This window comes from Saimiri boliviensis, chromosome 14 (genome assembly GCF_048565385.1).
Source record: "Saimiri boliviensis isolate mSaiBol1 chromosome 14, mSaiBol1.pri, whole genome shotgun sequence".
Taxonomy (NCBI): domain Eukaryota; kingdom Metazoa; phylum Chordata; class Mammalia; order Primates; family Cebidae; genus Saimiri; species Saimiri boliviensis.
This window is the reverse complement of record NC_133462.1, coordinates 84,917,215-84,934,961: the sequence shown is the minus strand read 5'-3', so window position 1 is coordinate 84,934,961 and position 17,747 is coordinate 84,917,215. Positions and strand designations below refer to the sequence as shown.

General features: G+C 40.5%; 1 protein-coding gene across 7 annotated transcripts in view; it reads right to left on the bottom strand.

The window, feature by feature from the left end:
• The window catches only part of MTR (5-methyltetrahydrofolate-homocysteine methyltransferase), a 108,621-nt gene that overhangs the window by 15,648 nt on the left and 75,226 nt on the right, over positions 1 to 17,747 (bottom strand). For all 7 annotated transcript variants that reach the window (XM_074385357.1, XM_074385356.1, XM_003935348.4 and 4 more), the window contains exons 23-25: positions 11,983 to 12,050; positions 10,943 to 11,063; positions 3,934 to 4,015 (exon numbers count right to left, since the gene is read on the bottom strand). In XM_074385357.1, coding sequence (XP_074241458.1) covers positions 3,934 to 4,015; positions 10,943 to 11,063; positions 11,983 to 12,050 — 271 coding nt within the window. The remainder of the gene's footprint in view (positions 1 to 3,933; positions 4,016 to 10,942; positions 11,064 to 11,982; positions 12,051 to 17,747) is intronic.

Genomic DNA, 17,747 nt, shown 5'->3' with positions numbered 1-17,747 from the left:
GCCACGTTGGATGGTTTATGCTAACAGTCTGATTTATGTAGCGGGGGCTCAGCGCACGCTTCTGCTTGACCTCTGCAGGGACTGAAGACTGAGCAATTAAGGCTAGTCACATGGGCAGTCTGGGCCTATGTGATCAACCCCCACACCCAGGACACGAAGGCTCAGGTAAAGTTCTGGGTTGGCAAGGCTCCTTACATGTTGTCACATACCACTAGTGGAAGAATTAAGCACCACCCGGATTACTCTATAGAGAGATGACACCTGAGAGCTTGCACCTGGTCTCGCCTGCATTGCATCCTTTGTGCCTTTGGCCTTCCCTGATTTTAACCTATATCCTTTCACAATAATAAACCAGGGTCATGAGAATAACAGTGTTTCTGGGTTTTCTGTGTCCTTCCATCAATCATTAAACCTGAAGGTGGTCTTGGGAACCCTCTGGGTTAGGTAACCCTCAACTCAATGTTTCAAAGATATTTTGTTCATCTACTTTCCACAGCCTTTTAGCATCAATTTATGTATCTACTTCCCTTACTAGAAAGGCCTGTGAGAGTTGCAATCACACATCAACTACCTTCATGCCCCTGATGCCTAGCCCAGTGTCTGGAGTTGCATTCTCACTGTCTGCTGAGGGAATGAGGCGAATCTTTATAGTCCACTGTACGTTTCTGCTAAAATTGGAAAGGAAACCAATAATCTGAGAAAAATGTGAGTCTACTCATTAAATTGTAAAACTAGGTTCAGCTAAATATTATTTGTTACTATGATTATCACATTGATAGAAGAATAGCTACCATCAAAGCACATAATGATATTACGTAGAAAGAAGAAATGGCAACGACTGATTACATCAGTTAAAAAATAAACATAGCACTGCCCGCTCCCTGCACTCTGCAGCAGGATTACCTAATACACCAAAAGGTAAGAAAGTTCAACATCTTCATCTGAACTTACAGAAGTTAGACTGAAAGATGGCTAAAACCAGCATTAACTCCACATGGGTTTTCTAAGTATCTCTAATAACAATCCAAACATCTATGAGTTGGTATGAAACAACATCACCTCATTCAGGAATACAATCAGAAAAGGCCATTGTGGCAAGCCAAATAGAGGCTTCCGAATGGTGTTCACACCATAGAGGTATTTCCTAGCCTTACATTAAACTCACCTCAGTGGAGTCCTTGTCTAGGAAACCCAGCACAGCCCAATGAAACAAGAAGGGAATGCCTACTCTGAAATCCCTGTAGTACATGTAACCAATGTCTTAAAACCTTCTTACATTTTGCTAGACTATATACTCTGAGAAAGTAAAACCAGATGTCCTTGACATTCAGAGAATCTGCAAACCCCCTGATGTTGGTGCTACTGGGTAGACAGAACATACCAATGTAGTTTGCTAGCCCCTTCCACAGCCCCATGGAGCCTGCTGCTCCCAGGGCCGCAATGGCAGGCCCCTTCCTGCCCAGTCGGACTTACTTGATGGAAACAACTTCATGGTCAATACATGTGGGCTAACTTACGTGCTCCTTCCACCAAAAAAATCAAATCCATCATGTGTTTTCATGCCAACCGCTGGGATATGTCACAGTTTATATTTTCCTTCATTTTAAAAAATTGTACTTTATGGCAATAGCCACACAGTAAGAGGGAATACACTGAAAAGATATTTTATAATTTAAAAAGAATAAAATATTGGCACATCGTTTTCTATTAAAGAAGAAAAAAGAAAGGAAGGGAGAATCCTTGGATCTAAATCTCTAACCGTTAAGTATTTGTGGAATCTTACAAATACATAAGACCATTCATAAAATGTGATCCTGTTCCATGTTCATTTCAGTTAGATCAAAAGAGCCTGGGCCAATGAGCCCACAACCAACTCAAACAAATTATACCACTGGCTCCTGAAGTGTCACTAGCAGTTACTCACATAATTTATCATCTGACCTATGTTTGAGTACTTTCAGAACGTGGTTCTTTGTACATGGAGGAGCTAACTGGAGCTGCTGGCTGCGTGGCTGGACTAAACTGTCAAGAACACCAACACCTGTTCCTCATTCTCTACCTGGCTTTCAGCAAGGCCCCCACTACTTTAGCTCTTCAAGATGGTGAAGGAGGGCTGGGCGCAGTGGCTTATGCCTGTCATCCCAGCACTCTGGGAGGCCCAAGCAGATGGATGACTTGAAGTTAGGAGTTTGAGGCCAGCCTGGCCTACATGATGAAAAAATTAGCCTGGTGTGGTGGCACACACCTGTAATCCCAGCTACTCAAGAAGCTGAGGCAGCAGGATTGCTTGAACTGAGAGGCGGAGGTTGCAGTGAGCCGAGGTCATGCCATTGTACTCCAGCCTGGGCAACAGAGCAACACTCATCTCAAAAAAAAGATGGTGAAGGAGCTTGTCCTCCAAACACGGACTCAAGGAGACTGATTCTTTCCTCTACCTGTAGAGAAAAGTCTAGCACCGTGCACCTAAATGGGTCCAAAAGTCTTGCCTCTGAATGGAAACTGTTCAGGGCTAAGCATCAGTGTTTGAAAATAATGGCAAGTGTTAAGAAGAGGCCCACTGCACTCAACCATGGCCCTGATATAAGCTCCTATGGAGCACAATCCAAGAATAAGAAACAAAAATTGTTTTAAAGTTGAGTTGTAAAAATGCAGCTTATTTGCATATTTGTCTACATCGGTGGCAAATAAACAATTACAATTTTATGATCCCAGCCTGAGTTAATTTTATCCTTTTTAATAAAGGAGAATTGTTAAACAAGTTTAATTTGACATAGAGTAAGATGACTTGCATTCAAATCCCACACCTGCCACTTGACAGATGTGTGGTCTCAGCAGAGTTATTAATCTCTTTATTCCTCTGTTTCCTGATCTCTGCACTGGGGACAATAAAAATATCTACCTAGTGAGGTTTTCCTGAGGATAAAATAAAATAATCCACGTAAAACATTTAGCTCGGTACCTGGCACACTACACATTTTCAATCATGTTAGTGATTATTATATAACTTTCATGTAAATAAATGCACAGATCTGAAATAATTTCTTTGGAAGACAGCTCAGGAAATGTGGCCACCCTAGTCCAGGTTGCGTGACATCACTGGAAGTCCCACAGATCACCAGGCCACCTCAGTAACCTTCCTCGCCTGAAGAAAGTTTGGGCTAGATCTGTGGTTCTCAAACTGTGCTCTTCCAATGAACAAGAGGGGTGGGATGACGAACGGAAAGGGCAGCTCGACTGTTCTCTGCCTTGTCTGTTAAGTGATGTCTTACCTGGAAATTCTGCCACACTGAATTTCCAGGTAAGACATCACTTAACAGACAAAGATTCTGTGGCTGAAATCAATTTGGAAACCACTGGACCACACTGTCTCTTGGGTGTCCCCCAGCTGTTATATCCCATTATTCAGTGAAAACAATGAAACCTATAACAAGATAGAATGTTAGGCTTCGCTGAAGGAGAAAAGCAGGGAAAGACACGTGGGTGAATTGTTTATGATGTTCACTGAGAAACAGAAACAATTGTTCTGGGTTTTAAATATCTAGCAGATGTTTTACTGTCTTTGGGTAGGGTCAGCTAGGACACTTTCAAGTTTGTTTTTCTATCTGGAGAAAGGTCATTTAAAAATCCAACATTCCTTTTACACAGTCAAGTAAATATCTATTCATGTTTGTGAGTGGGCGAAATCTTCGTCTGGTTAGTCTCCAGGTCAAAGGTGTCTTGGTGCCCGGTCATCTACCTATATGCTGCTCAGTTCTAACTGTCTTGGAAAGTACAGGACATGGTCACCTGGACCTCCTTCCAGCAAGGCAGTCACTATAGACGCTGCTCTCTGAGCTTTACTGAACAGAAATGAATAAAGAGGAATAGATCTTAAGTTACACCCTTACTCTCTGTACAACACATCTGGAATAAAATGTGAGGTCACCCACTTACCACCACCACACTCTTGGACGCGTCCAGCACATGGATTACAGGCGCACTGTATCTTGGAGCTATTTTAACTGCTGTGTGGGTTCTAAAAACAGGGGTCAGAAAGAAAACATATCCATCAGCACTGACAGTTCCTACACAACGCTTGTTCAGAGCCATTAGAGATAACTACTTCTACAGTGCTTTCCAGAGAAAGATGTCAAGTTGCTTACCTACAAATACTGAACTTCAAATTTCCCTTGTAAAACACGAACGACTTTTTCCCTACCCTAAGATGGGAAGCCTGGCCCAAGCTCTGCAGAAGTCTGTGGCAAAATGAGAAAGACCTTGTCCTTTGCTCTATCAACAAGGGACTGAGCCTGTGCATGACCTGGCGCTCATAAGCAGCCTGTGCAACCTAAAGGATGTAACCAGTCCCAGGAAATCACACAGCTGTCATCAAGGTCAAGTTGAGTTCCCTCCTCCAAATGGGCTGGGATAGCAGCCAGGGTCCCTAAGGAACTGGGAACCAGGCAGAGGACACAGGACATGGCTGTCTAGCAGCTGCTCCCCTGTTCATGGGAGACATCAACACTCCTTGGCCCCAATCCCACCCTTGTACTCGCAGTATGGAACCCCAAACCTGAAATTCAATACAAAATAATACAGAGAGGCAAAAGCAAGAAAAATCTTTTATTCTTAGTATTTAAGACTGGCTCAGCCCCAAATCCCTACTGCCAAACCTGCAAATGTTGGTATTAGGAAGAAACACCCTTTCATTCTTAAAACTACCTAATTAACTGAAGTGGAAAACAAACTGCCCTCTGATTACTAGATGTTTACAGCAACAGGACAGACTGTAGATCTGCCATTTCATGACAGGACATAACGAATTAAAGTGAATAGTCTCCCTAACAGTGGTTAATCTGGAACCCTGGAGAGGGAGGAGAAGGGTAGACTGCCCGCATCCCACTTCGAAGGGCGGCCAGCAGCAGTCCCCACAAGATGGACAGTGCATTCCGTCTTTTCTCCTCTCTCCTCCTCCCGAGAAGCAGCAGTACCCTTCCCCAAGGCAAGTGTGTTCACATTCTTCCCTTCAACAAAAATGTATGTTTGGAATATTATCTAGAATATGCTATTATATGAGAAAGAAATAAAGTAGCAGAATACCATGTTTAATGCAACTGCATTTTTTAAAAAAACGCCACCCTCAATCTTTTCCAAACAACCAACCAATCCTATATCTAAGTTTCTATATATTTAGAAAAAACACGGAGATACACATCAAAAGTGTCCACACTGGTCACATGGGGCTTAGAGGTGAGGCTGAAGGTGGGAAGAGACAGACTCAATGGTACTTTACATTCCTCTGAATTGTTTGACATGGTCTAGTAAACGTGGATTATTGAGGTAATTTTTAAAAGCCAAGAGACTATAATAGGTGTAATATATGTATGAGTGTGTTTTTAACAGGCTTTTCGAAGAAGGCTCTAAAAACTCCAGACAAGATCAGTAACACTTCACCTGTTCCATCTCCCTAACAGTATCTCCACTCGTAAACAGGAAGCAAAGGACTACAAAGCCTTAAGCTATGAGAACTGAGCTGGAAGACTGGCATTCAGGGATAGGCCAGTGAGTCAAGAGCCATCCTTTGGACTGGGAAGGCTGGGGTACGGAGTGGCAGGGGGGCCGGACCATGGCCCTTGGGGCAGCTGAATGAACTCCATGGCCTCCTGAGACCCTCCCGTTTTATGCCTAGTGTGTGCTCAGGGACCAAAGGTTAAGGTATCTTGGGTATTCTGTGAAGGGAGGATATTTAAACAGTTGAAAAAGCAGTTAGAGAAGACACGGCTTCTAGTTTCAAAACAGAACACAATTCAAACTACGCTTGCTTCCTCTTGTTCAGACGGTAAGCTCCCTGAGCACACAAATAAGCCTCAATACAAATTCTGTGTAAAACATACACTCTTTAAGGAAGAATTATTTCAAGCCTGATGACACGTATATGACTTTTCTCTTAAAGAGAACCTACACAATTTTAAATTTAAAAATCAACACAATTAATATTTATTAAGCACTCAAGGATTCCCACTCAATTCTGACCAATTCTCTCTTTGAAGGTCTTCTGGACAAGGGTACCGAGAAGAAACTGATGGATTCCACTATGAGAAAATATACAAAAGCAAAGTGCTGCTTTCCAACATAAAAACTGACAAAGCTAGGTGACCAGAGGCATGAAATTTGCTTAGCCATTAAGAGTGCTTCTGGTTGCCTTATAATTTGACTCCAATAATTGATTCTACTTCCTTTCTTCTAAGTTTCCACACTCAAGCAAGCTTCTCCAGCTGTGACTTCTTTCTGAAGTTTAAAAAGATGCAAAATATCAGAATCTCTCCTCCCCTTCCTACACATAAAAAGTAAAAAGCTAGAAACTGAGGCTGAATCTCAAATCCCATCTTTGCTAAGTCACTCATGGACACTTAGGATTTAGTCACCTCCCACACCTGTCAAACAGGCATAATGGTGTTAACCTCAGAAAGTATTTTTTAATATTATGAATAAGAACAGATATTCTATGCATTTATTTCATATTGTATACTATTACAGATTTAATTTATGTTCTTTTACATAAATACAGCATGGCCAGCACTTAAAATTTGGTGAGAAAAATGAGAGAAGGGAAAAACAGAGATGGGATGATTTAAGATAGAATCAGGAGGGACATTAGCATATAAAATCCATTCCTGAAATCCTATACACTGGTCTAAACTCCCAGCTTCCCTGTGACCAATACAAAGAAGAAAATGAAATCACTTATAGGACTCAGTATCTTATTTCCTACAATTAAAAAAAAAAAACTCAGAAAATTAACCATAAGAAAATTGAGTTAATTTCCCTAACTAAGAAAATTACCTTTGAGTAATGTGACTTTCCGTTGAATTCTCCATGTATCTTTTTTTTTTTTAAAGATACTTTGCAGTTGTTGGCTATAAATCAGTTAACAATTGAAAGACGACTGCCAGAACTCAGGCCCTCAAAAAGTTCTGCAGCTAAAGGACCAGATTTCCATTAAAGTTTTTTCTAGTTTGTAAAACCAAAACCATTTATATTACAGATAGAAGAATATCCAATTTTCTATTCTCTCATAGCTACGGGCTTAAGAAGGACACTCAAAGCAGATTTCCACCCATACTTAACCTCAAATCTATATAACTCTTTCGATTTCTCCAAATATCGATTCATCCACTAGACCAAGCTTGTCCAACATGCAGCCCAACACAAATTCGTAAACTTTCTTAAAACATTATGAGATTTTTTGCAATTTTTTTTTAGTTTGTTAGTTATTCTTAGTGTTAGCGTATTTTATGTGGGGCCCGAAACAATTCTTCCAGTGTGGCCCAAGGAAACCAAAAGATTGGCCACTCCTGCAACCTGACAGACTTCACCTTCATTTTGAGTGTCTTGGGGGTACAGTTCTAGTTCTACTCAAGCTACTGTAAGTCACCGATGTCTGGGAAAGCCATAGGCTTATTTCCGCTCAGCAATGTTTTCATGAAAATGTGGAAATCCTGAGCTAAGAAGCTACTGCTAAGTCCTCCACTGGTTTGTAGGAAATAATAGTAAGTGCTCTTACATGGGCTTCTGAGACACTCCAACTCCTCAGTGCTTCCTAGAAAAGGTGGCTCTCCTAGGAGATGATTTACTTATTCAGATGCGAGAGGCATTAACCATATATGAAGAGACTGATAAATCACACTTTATAAATTTAGAACTTTCATTATCCAAAGACAGCACTAAGATAGCAAAAGGCAAGCCAGATTGAAAAAAAATCTATTTTTTTCAATATATATATTTTTCTATATATATATATATTGAAAAAAATATATATTTCTGAAAAAGGAGGGTTTGTATATACTATAAAGAATGTGTACAAACCAGTAACAATAAGGCAGAATACCCATTTTTTAAAAGACTTAAAAAGCATATCCAAATGGTCAATATACAAATGAAAAGGTGCTCGACATCACTGATCAGCAGAGAAATGCAAACGGAAACGACAGCAAGGTGTTACCACACCCACGACAACGGATACAACTGCCAAGGATGTGGAACTTTCCAAATGGCCGGTGCGAGTGTAAAGTGCTACAGTGACTTTGGACAACTCCGTGGCAATAGTGAGTGAGGATGATCACAGGCATACCATATGGTCTGGCAATTCTGCTTCCAGGTAGAAATATACATACATGTGCACCAAAATTCATAGGAGTAAATGTTCATAGCAGCATTGTTTGTGATAGCCCTAAAGTGGAAAACTCCAAATGTTCACTAACAGTAGCAAGAGTAAATAAGTCACAGCACACTATACAATGGAATACTACATTAAAAAAAAAAAAAAAAATCCCAAACAACTATTGTAACAAAGCTGGACCTCAAAGATATGATGTGGAGCAAAAAAAGCCAGACCCAGGAGAATATATACAATATGACTCCATTTATATAAAGTTGAAATGCAGGCAAAACCACCCTATGGTGACAGAAGAAGGAACAGTGGTTACTTTTGTTGGAAAAGATGACTGGGTGGGGGAACCTGGTGAGGTTCCTAGGGTGCCATTAGTGTTCTATTTCTTGATCTGGAGGTGGTTACATGGGTGGGTTCCCTTTTGTAAAAACTTGTCAAGTTGTACATCTATATGATTCGTGTACTTTTCTGTTTTAACTGCCAAACTTCTATAAAAGCACTTACTTAAATAAGAGAGCTTTATAAAGCAAGACTTCAGGTCTCAGACCTCATCCACTGTCACTAATTAGAATGGAGTCAGAACTGGGGAATTCTACACTGAAATTCCTGGAGGCTGCACAAGAATCTTTTCCAAAGGCTATTCCAGCACCACAGTGTAGAAGGGAATAGTTCCTGGAAGCAGAGCTACCTACTAGCTCTTACTTTCCAAGCAATTTCCCAGAAATTGCAACAGGCATAGACAAGAGAACCAGAAGAGGCAGAGCTCATGGAGAAGCAAAGCACTGGAGAGCTGGAAGAAACCTTAAGAGGTCAGGGGACCCAGCTTCTACCTTTAGGCCAAACACATTCACAGTTTCCCAGACAATGAGAATAGGTATTTTGCAGTAAGTGAAGAGATGTTGGTGATTTCCTATCTTACCAATTCTAATTTGATATACCAGGCTGTAACTGCTAAAAATCATTAACAGGGTAATACTGCCAATAACGCATCTTGAGAGGCTAGCCATGTTGCTTCTCAATGTTTTTTTTCTTTCATCTGGTAGGTCTTACATGGGAAACGATAAAATGGACTATTAGGTAAAGTTCCAATTTGCACAAGTGGCAAATTTCTGAGTGCAGTGTCCCACCATATAAAAAGGTTCTTATTTTGAAGCCAGCATCATATTTACATAACTCATAATGTATTTTAATTATTCTCATTCAAATATTTATTTATTCTACTTTACAATTGATATTAAAAAGTCTGTCATTCTGACAACAGTCCATAGGTCCTCTTACCGTTCTCTTCACTAAGCCTGTCATCAATTACCCAAGACCATGATCATCAAAACCCATTATTAATGGTTGGCCATATCTCTTGAGACCAACTCTGCCATATTTCCTAGTACATAAGTCCTTTGTGGAAAAACCAACCCTGGTTTCTAATGTTAGCAATGATAATCAAACTATTGAATCCTTTAAGTATGAAGAACAAGCTAATGGATAAAAGACACATAATACTGTTTCTACTTATGAAGACGATCCATTCAAATTTTAAATAGTATGATAGTTAATTTCATGTACAAACTTGGCTAGGCCATGGTATACAGTTTTTGACTAACCACAATCTAAATATTACTGTGAAAAAATTCTTTTTAGATGTGATTAACATTTTAATCAGTAGACTTAGAGTAAAGCAGATTATCATTCACAATGTAGGTGGACCTTGTCCAATCAGCCGAAGGCCTTTAAGAGACTTGCCCACTCCCACCCCTACAAGGAAGAAGAAATTCTACCTTCAGCCTGTCTTTAGACTCAAGAAATCGACTCTTCCCTGTGTCTCCAGGCTGCAGATTTCAGACTTGCCAGCTTCCACAATCACAGGAGTTAATTCTTTAAAATAAATCTCTTTCTCTCTATATATAAACATACCCTATTGATTCTGTTCCTCTGAACCACCCTATACAAATTGGCTTAATGTACAGTTGTTTCTAGTGCAAAAGAAACTCTGCTATACCTATAACCACATCTTTATTGCATTTCTGCATCAGAAAAATCAACTAGATGCTATGGGACCATTAGGTTCAATGTTCCAGCATGATAATGCTCCTGAGAAAGTGAACTGTGGTGGCATAAAAAGCCTAGTACCCACAGTTAGGGTATCACTTACCACATTTCACTATGAACAGGATCCCAGGAAAAATCTGGTAAACAGAATAATTATCATGTGAACAAATTTGAACTTTCTCATTTTTACATTTTATACCTCTTAATGCTGCTAACCCAAACGTTCCCAAAAAGCTCCCCTTTCAGAAACTCTACGAAGTGATCATTAGTTCATTCTTGCTAGACAGGTATTCTGTCTCCAAACTACTACAAGGTTAGAGTTCCTTCAAAGGAACCTGTAATCATTCAACCAGACACCGGCTTCAAGATAGAGTGGGCAAAAGTTCAAGTAATGACTTTGTGCCAAAAACACAGCTTCTCCACTCAGTTTGATCTCAAGAGAGGAGTTCATTAGAATTCTCAGGAACTGAATCGGAAGTGAGAGCATTAAGAAAGAGATTATTGTGTGCCAAAGAAATCCAAGAAAAAGCAAAGAATAGGAATTATAAAAAAAGTTTTCTATAGCATGCTCTGGAAGTATTCTGGCTCTTGTCCAAGTGAAGACCAGAAAATTTTTGTGTTTATATAACAAAAAGTCAATGTACTAAACATAAGGGAAAATCCAAAACAAAACAGGTTTACCATTGTTTTTAAACATGGCATTTCAGAGAATTTGAAGTGAGCACAAAGCTCATTAGTGTAACTTACCTTGAAGTGGTTGCTCCTCCAATCAACAATGGAATCTTTATAGCTAATCTCTCCATTTCCTTGGCGACAAAAATCATTTCATCCAGGGAAGGAGTGATAAGTCCTGAAAGGCCAATTATATCTATTTAAAAAAAAAAAAAAAAAAAAGTACAGTGAGAAGAATAAAAGAAAAAGGAGAAAAATGAAAAACTGTTTTTATAATAAAGACCAAAAGACTTAACATGAATTCCCAATTACAATTGTTTTTTTTTTTTAAATGGAGTCTCATTTGTTGCCCAGGCTGGAATACAGTGGTGCGATCTCAGCCTACTGCAACCTCTGCCACCTGGGTTCAAGCAATTCTCCTGCCTCAGTCTCCTGAGTAACTGGGATCACAGGTGCCCACCACCAAGCTTGGCTAATTTTTGCATCTTTAGTTGAGCTGGTGTTTCACCATGTTGGCCAGGCTGGTCTCAAACTCCTGACCTCAAATGATCTGCCTGCCTCAGCCTCCCAGGATTACAGGTATGAGCCACTGTGCCTATCCCCAATTTCTAATTCTAAGATATCTTTTCTGACTGGGGAATTTCAATTCATTTTTTGTTTCTGGTAGTAAATAAGATTTATAACTTAAGGTTGCAATAATTACTTGCCATAGCTTTTCTGGTAGTAAATAAGAAATCAACTTAAGGTTGTAATAATTACTTGCCACAGTTTTAGGAAGCCATGCAATAGAAGATATCTTTAGCTCATGATTTCTCAGACTTGAATATATCACAGTGTTAAGAAGAAACACAAAAATGACTACACACGAGAAAAAAAATCGAATACAACTGTTCTCCTATAAGAAGGTCTGTCCCCATCTCCAGCACTCGGTTCCATGGTTACTCACTCACCTCTCTCAACCCCCATTAGGAATGGTAACAAAAGCAACCCCATGTAGGAGCTGGCACTTGACTGTCTGTATGTCCCATGGACCCCTGACGGGGCATCACTATTCACTGACAGACACCTGGGGATATGACATTTAGAGAAATTCCCACAGTACAATCGCACAGTACCTGCTTTGTGGTCAAGAGCAGCTTTCAGTATCTTATCACATGGAGTCATGACTCCTAAATCAATAACTCTGAGGCACAGAAATGAGATATGGGAAAATTGATGAGAGCCCATTAGAGACAAAACTGAAATGAACATTTTTATTTCAACCATTAAATACTGCTCTAACGTAAATGAGAATCAAGTTGAAATGCTCCCTAAATATTGACGATTACCACCACAACTATCATTTATTCAGTACTTACTATGTATATGCCAGGCACCATGCTACGATTGCTTTTAAACAGCTTCACTGAGACATCATTCACATACCATACATTTCACCCATTTCATGTGTGCAATTCAGTGGTTTCTGGTACATTATTTTTTTTTAAACTGTGGTAAGATATATATAGTATATACTTTTCCATTTTAACCATTTTTCAATGTACAATCCAGTAGCATTAATTTCAGTTACACTGTCGTGCAACCATCACCACTATTTATGTCTGAAACTATTTTATCACCCAAAGCAGAAACACTGTCACCATTTAGCAATAACTACCCCTTCTTCTCTCCCACCCTCTCCACTCCATCCCCTGGTAACCTCTATTCTACTTTCTTTCTCTATGAATTTACCTAATCTAGATATTTCATATAAGTAGAACAATACAGTATTCATCCTTTTGTGATTGGCTGACTTCATTAGCACATACCTTCAAAGTTCAACCATGTTTTGAGGCATGTCAGAAGTTCAGTCTTTTTTAAGGCTGAAATATATTCCACTGTATGGAGATACCATGTTTTGCTTATCCATTCATCTTTTGAAAGACACTGTGCTAAGCTTTTCACATTACAATCTCTTCTGTTTTTGAGACAGGGTCTCACTCTGTCACCCAGGCTAGAGTGCAGCGGCATGATTAGGGCTCACTGCAGCCTCAACCTCCTGCCTCAGCCTCCAGAGTAGCTGGGACCACAGGCATGCCCCACTAAATCTACAAAAGTTTTAAAAGTTTTTGTAGATAGGGTTTCCCTATGTTGCCCAGGTTTGTCTCAAACTCCTGGGCTCAGGTGATTCTCCCACCTGAGCTTCCCAAAGTGCTGATATTACAGGCGTGAACCACAGTGCCCAACCTGCATAAACAATCTCATTAAATCCTCCTAGTAACTCTATAATGAAAGTACTACTATGGGCCTCATTGTAATGAGAAGGGGCCCAGAAAAATTAAGCAATCTGTCTAGTCATACAACTAATTAGAGGCAGAGTTAGGATCTGAATCGGTATCTCAAACCAAAATCCATTATCTTATCCATTTAGGTCAGTAAAAAGGGCTGGGCAAGCTCCTCAATAAATATTTGTTGAACATGGAAGCCAGTGGGGAAGATCATCAGAAAGAGGTCAGGTCCTGCCCGTGAACAGCTATCAGGGAAACCCGATTACTTAAGGCAAGAGAGGGAGAATGATTCAGGGAGCAGGTCACTGCCGGCAAGAGGGCAACACTCAAAGGAAAAGCTGACTTTAAATGGGCACACAGGAGAGACAGAGCAGGCTCTGGGGCAGAGGAAGCCTGGAGCACACTCTCAGAGAACTGGACAGCGCCAGACAAATTTCAATTCATGGAGGAGAGAGCTTCCTAGAACTCAGAGGAAAAGGAATGGCTACCCTGGAAAATGTTCTATGAATTACCTATTTTAGAATGAATTATTTTATTATTTTAGAGTTATTACCCTTAATGTCATTTTGATAATTTAATCTTCTGTTTGTTAAAAGACGTTGAAAAACTTATGGCATGCATTTTTACTTATTTCATTACATCAACGATTCTTAAAATTAAATAGGCAAAAACATTTAAATAACAAGAACAAAGAATGCTTAAGAACTACAACATGACACTGGCTGGTTACAATGGGTGCTGAACGCCAGGGCAGGAAGGCGACTGGTTTCTCACTACATGCCCTTTGATACCACTGAACTTTTAGCTTGGACTCATATTACTTTTTTAAAAAGAGTCAAAAAAAAAAAAAAAGCTAGGACATATGGAATCTTCAGTAAAAATAAGACAACTTCAAATCAATGATAAGTATATCAGCTTGGCTGGCACTAACCCGGTAGCAAATACACACTGGAGGTGCTAATGATGCAGAGCCACTGCAGGTGACAGCAGGAGCGAGACGGTGCCACACACTCCTTTATTCCTTTTTAACATATGAAGAAAGTCTTGTACCTGGGTCTTTTATTAAACAATGACTAAGCATAGACTGTCACATAGAAAACTAGGAAAAACTGCATACTGCTTTTAACTCAAGACAAAAAGGCAAAGCTGATTTCTTTTTTCAACATTGTATATGTTTTAAAATTCAACTAAAACTCATCAGTATGATGGCAAGAATCATCCTGCTCTTACTACTCTTTCTTGTTTCAGCAGTTTCTCACAGGAACGTGTTATGCACATGCTTGCCACGTTTCAGGAAGAGCAAGGAGATTGTTGTGGCTGGAACACATACAGAGAAGGATAAAGTTGCGGGTGATGAATTCAAAGGAGAAAGGAAAGGCCAGAGCCCAGGTAGACTGCATCAGAATCACCTGGGGAGCTTTTTCCAAAATCAAACAACCAGAAGCCTGGACTCCATTTTCCAGAGATTCTGATTTAACTGGCCAGGGGTGGGGTCCAGGCGGCTTCCAGATTATATCCACTACACAAGGGCCTTGCAGATCACTGCAAGGACTCTGAGTTTTACTGAGTGAGGGGAGACGTCACTGGAGGGTTTCAACGGAGGAGTAAGAAATCTGACTTACATCTAACAGATTTACTTTGGACTGAACCAAGTCCAGGGTAGGAGCAGAGAGAATAGTTAAGCTGCTGCAAAAATCTAGACAAGAAGCAGTGTAGGTAGTGAGAAGTGGTCGGATCCTGGAAATACTGTAAGAGCGGAACTGATGGGTTAATGTGGGTCATCCGATGAGAGGAGTGAGGATGATGCAAGAGTTTCGGTTTGAGCAGCAAGAAAAATGAAGTTGCTATTTACTCAAACGGGAGAGTTGGGAGATATTCACGAAATGGTGGCAAATAGTTCAGTTTTCAAAATTAAAATTTGAGATTTCTTTAGAGATCCAAATGGAGGTCTCAGGGAGTTGACTGGATACGTAAGTCTACGTTTGGGGGAGAGATCCACACTGGGGATACAAATGGGGACCTGTCAGTGTATCAGATGACACTGAAGTCACAAAACGAACGAGACGACCTCAGCCCAGCCCAGGCCTCGCTCCTCCCGTGTGCTCCCGTCCCGGCAGCACCAGCACTACCTGCGAGCTTGGTGGGAGTGCACCGCCTCCAGTCCAAACCTACCCTAATCAGAATCTGACTTTTAACAAAACCCCAGGCGGCAAGAAGGCACATTATAGTTTGAGGAACACACACCTAGACAGTGAAGACAGAGAAGTGGTCCAAGGGCTGAGTCCCAGAACATGTCTGTGTGTAAAGACCACTCCCAAAAGGAGAAATCAGCAGGAGAGCATCACAACTACTGATCTGTGTGGTAAGACGACGACCAAGAACACCGAACCAGGGGCCTGGGGGACAAGTTCCATTTCCAGCTTACTGGCCTGCCTTTCATCTTGCTGGGGAAACGGTCAAATGTACTAGTGACTAAAGGAGCACTTCCCACTTTTTCCACACATAGAAAACGACACTTATGGCTCTGGGATGCACAGAGGAAGTTGCTCACAGCCCTGGGCAACCAATCCAAGACGGAGGCCCCACTCTACTTTCCAGCAGGAAAGAGAATGGGTTTCCTGGCACATCTGCGCTGAGAAACTGTTGGCAAGCTCTGAATGAGAATATGGTGTGGCAAGTACTACAATGGAAGCATTTACAGTGTACTATATACGGGAGGCCCAAAATGGATGACAATTAGAAGTATCCTAGGAGGAAGCCTGAAATGAATTTTTTTTTTTTTTTTTTTTTGAGACAGTCTTGCTTTGTCGCCAGGCACCAGGCTAGAGTGCAGTGGCGCCATCTCAGCTCACTGCAACCTTCACCTCCCGGATTCAAGCAATTCTCCCGCCTCAGCCTCCCGAGTAGCTGGAACTACAGGCATGCGCCACCACACCCACCTAATTTTTGTATTTTTTAGTAGAGACGGGGTTTCACCCTGTTGGCCAGGATGGTTTCGATCTCTTGACCTCGTGATCCGCCCGCCTCAGCCTCCCAAAGTGCTGGGATTACAGGCCATGAGCCACTGCGCCCAGCCTGAAATGAATTTTGAAAAATTAAGTGGGTATTAGCTGAAGGAAACGGGGGAGTCTACGCAGAGACCAGCACTATGAAGGCCCAGAGTCCTGATCCAGCTAGAATCCCAGGGTGTGTGAGGTCAGGTCCAGGCCTCCCTCTGTGCCTGCTACCATTCTGCCCACCTTCCCCCTCCTTCCCTCTCACCTCTACCGCAACCTCCTGTTTCACCCTACACAGAACCCCATCTTCCTTGACTCTCCCTCAGTTTCCCTTTGCCACTTTGAGCCATACCCTATGTCTGGAGGCCTCTCCCTGTAATATTTTGTCACATGGGAGGCTAAGAGAACAAAACCAAATGTTACAGAAGATGTTGATTTTACAGTCTTTGTTTTAAAGTGCTTAGAACAGAGGTCGGGTATGGTGGCTCATGCCTGTAATTCCAGTGCTTTAAGAGGCCAAGGCAGGAGGATCACTCAAGGCCAGGGGTTTGGGTCCAGCCTGGGCAACATTAGCAAGACCTTGTCTCTACAAAAAAACTTAAAATTTTTAAGTGCTTAGAACAGAGCTATGAGAGGAAGCATTTAATCTGGACTACTAATCCAGAAAAAAAAAAAAGTTGTACTGAATGCAACTTTTTAGCAAAGGCATCTAATACTACTTAAGAATAGTATTAGATCTTTAAAAAAAAAAGAATACATAGAATTTCAAAAATAAATACCGTAATATGAGATAAAGTCCTTTTCCTCTCCAGAATAAATTTTTAAAAGAAAATAAATCTTTCTATTAAAAATAAATAAGATATAATATAAATAAAATAAATAAATAAAAATAATCTGTATTCTTTTAAGGCACCTGATACTTGCTGTCATTTTACCCTTTATTTTTCAGTTAACCAAGGTGGCAGCCTATCTGCTGCTCCTGCAATTCACAGATGCTACCACTAGATGGCATGTGTTTCCATCCAGTCTACAGTCCCCAGCCAAGGTTTCCAACCTGTACCTAAGCAGTGCCAATAGGGTCTGTTGCCATTTTTAACACTTTTTTAAAAAAATAAACAAAACAAACTCTTGGTCTCCCCTTCAAAAAATGTATCAAAAGCCTCTAACTAATTATCAGTGAGCATGTAAAGTGCTCAGGAGAGACTGGATTACTACATCCTTGACAGAGACACAGTCATGTTCCCCACTCAGCTGAACGTTCCAGCGTTAGACAGTTCTGAGTTATTTCCATGCTGAGCCACATACTGCTGTTTTACTCATACTATATAGTTGTATTAAGAACCACTGGTTATCAGACCCATGTTCAAAAATATTAGACATATGATGTACAACTTTAAAATTTGTCTTGAAATAGCAAGTTTTTCTTACATAATTAAACTGTAGATTATCTGTTAAATGGAAAATGTCCTCTTTTGTCTTTTCCTAGTTATTATTTAGAGTATATCTAAAATTAACCTCAATGGAATAAATCAAAAATATTTCCAAATATTCTACATTATTTCTTGGGGGGAATTCAGATGACAGACATAACTCAGACTAATGCTAAATAGGTTCAAC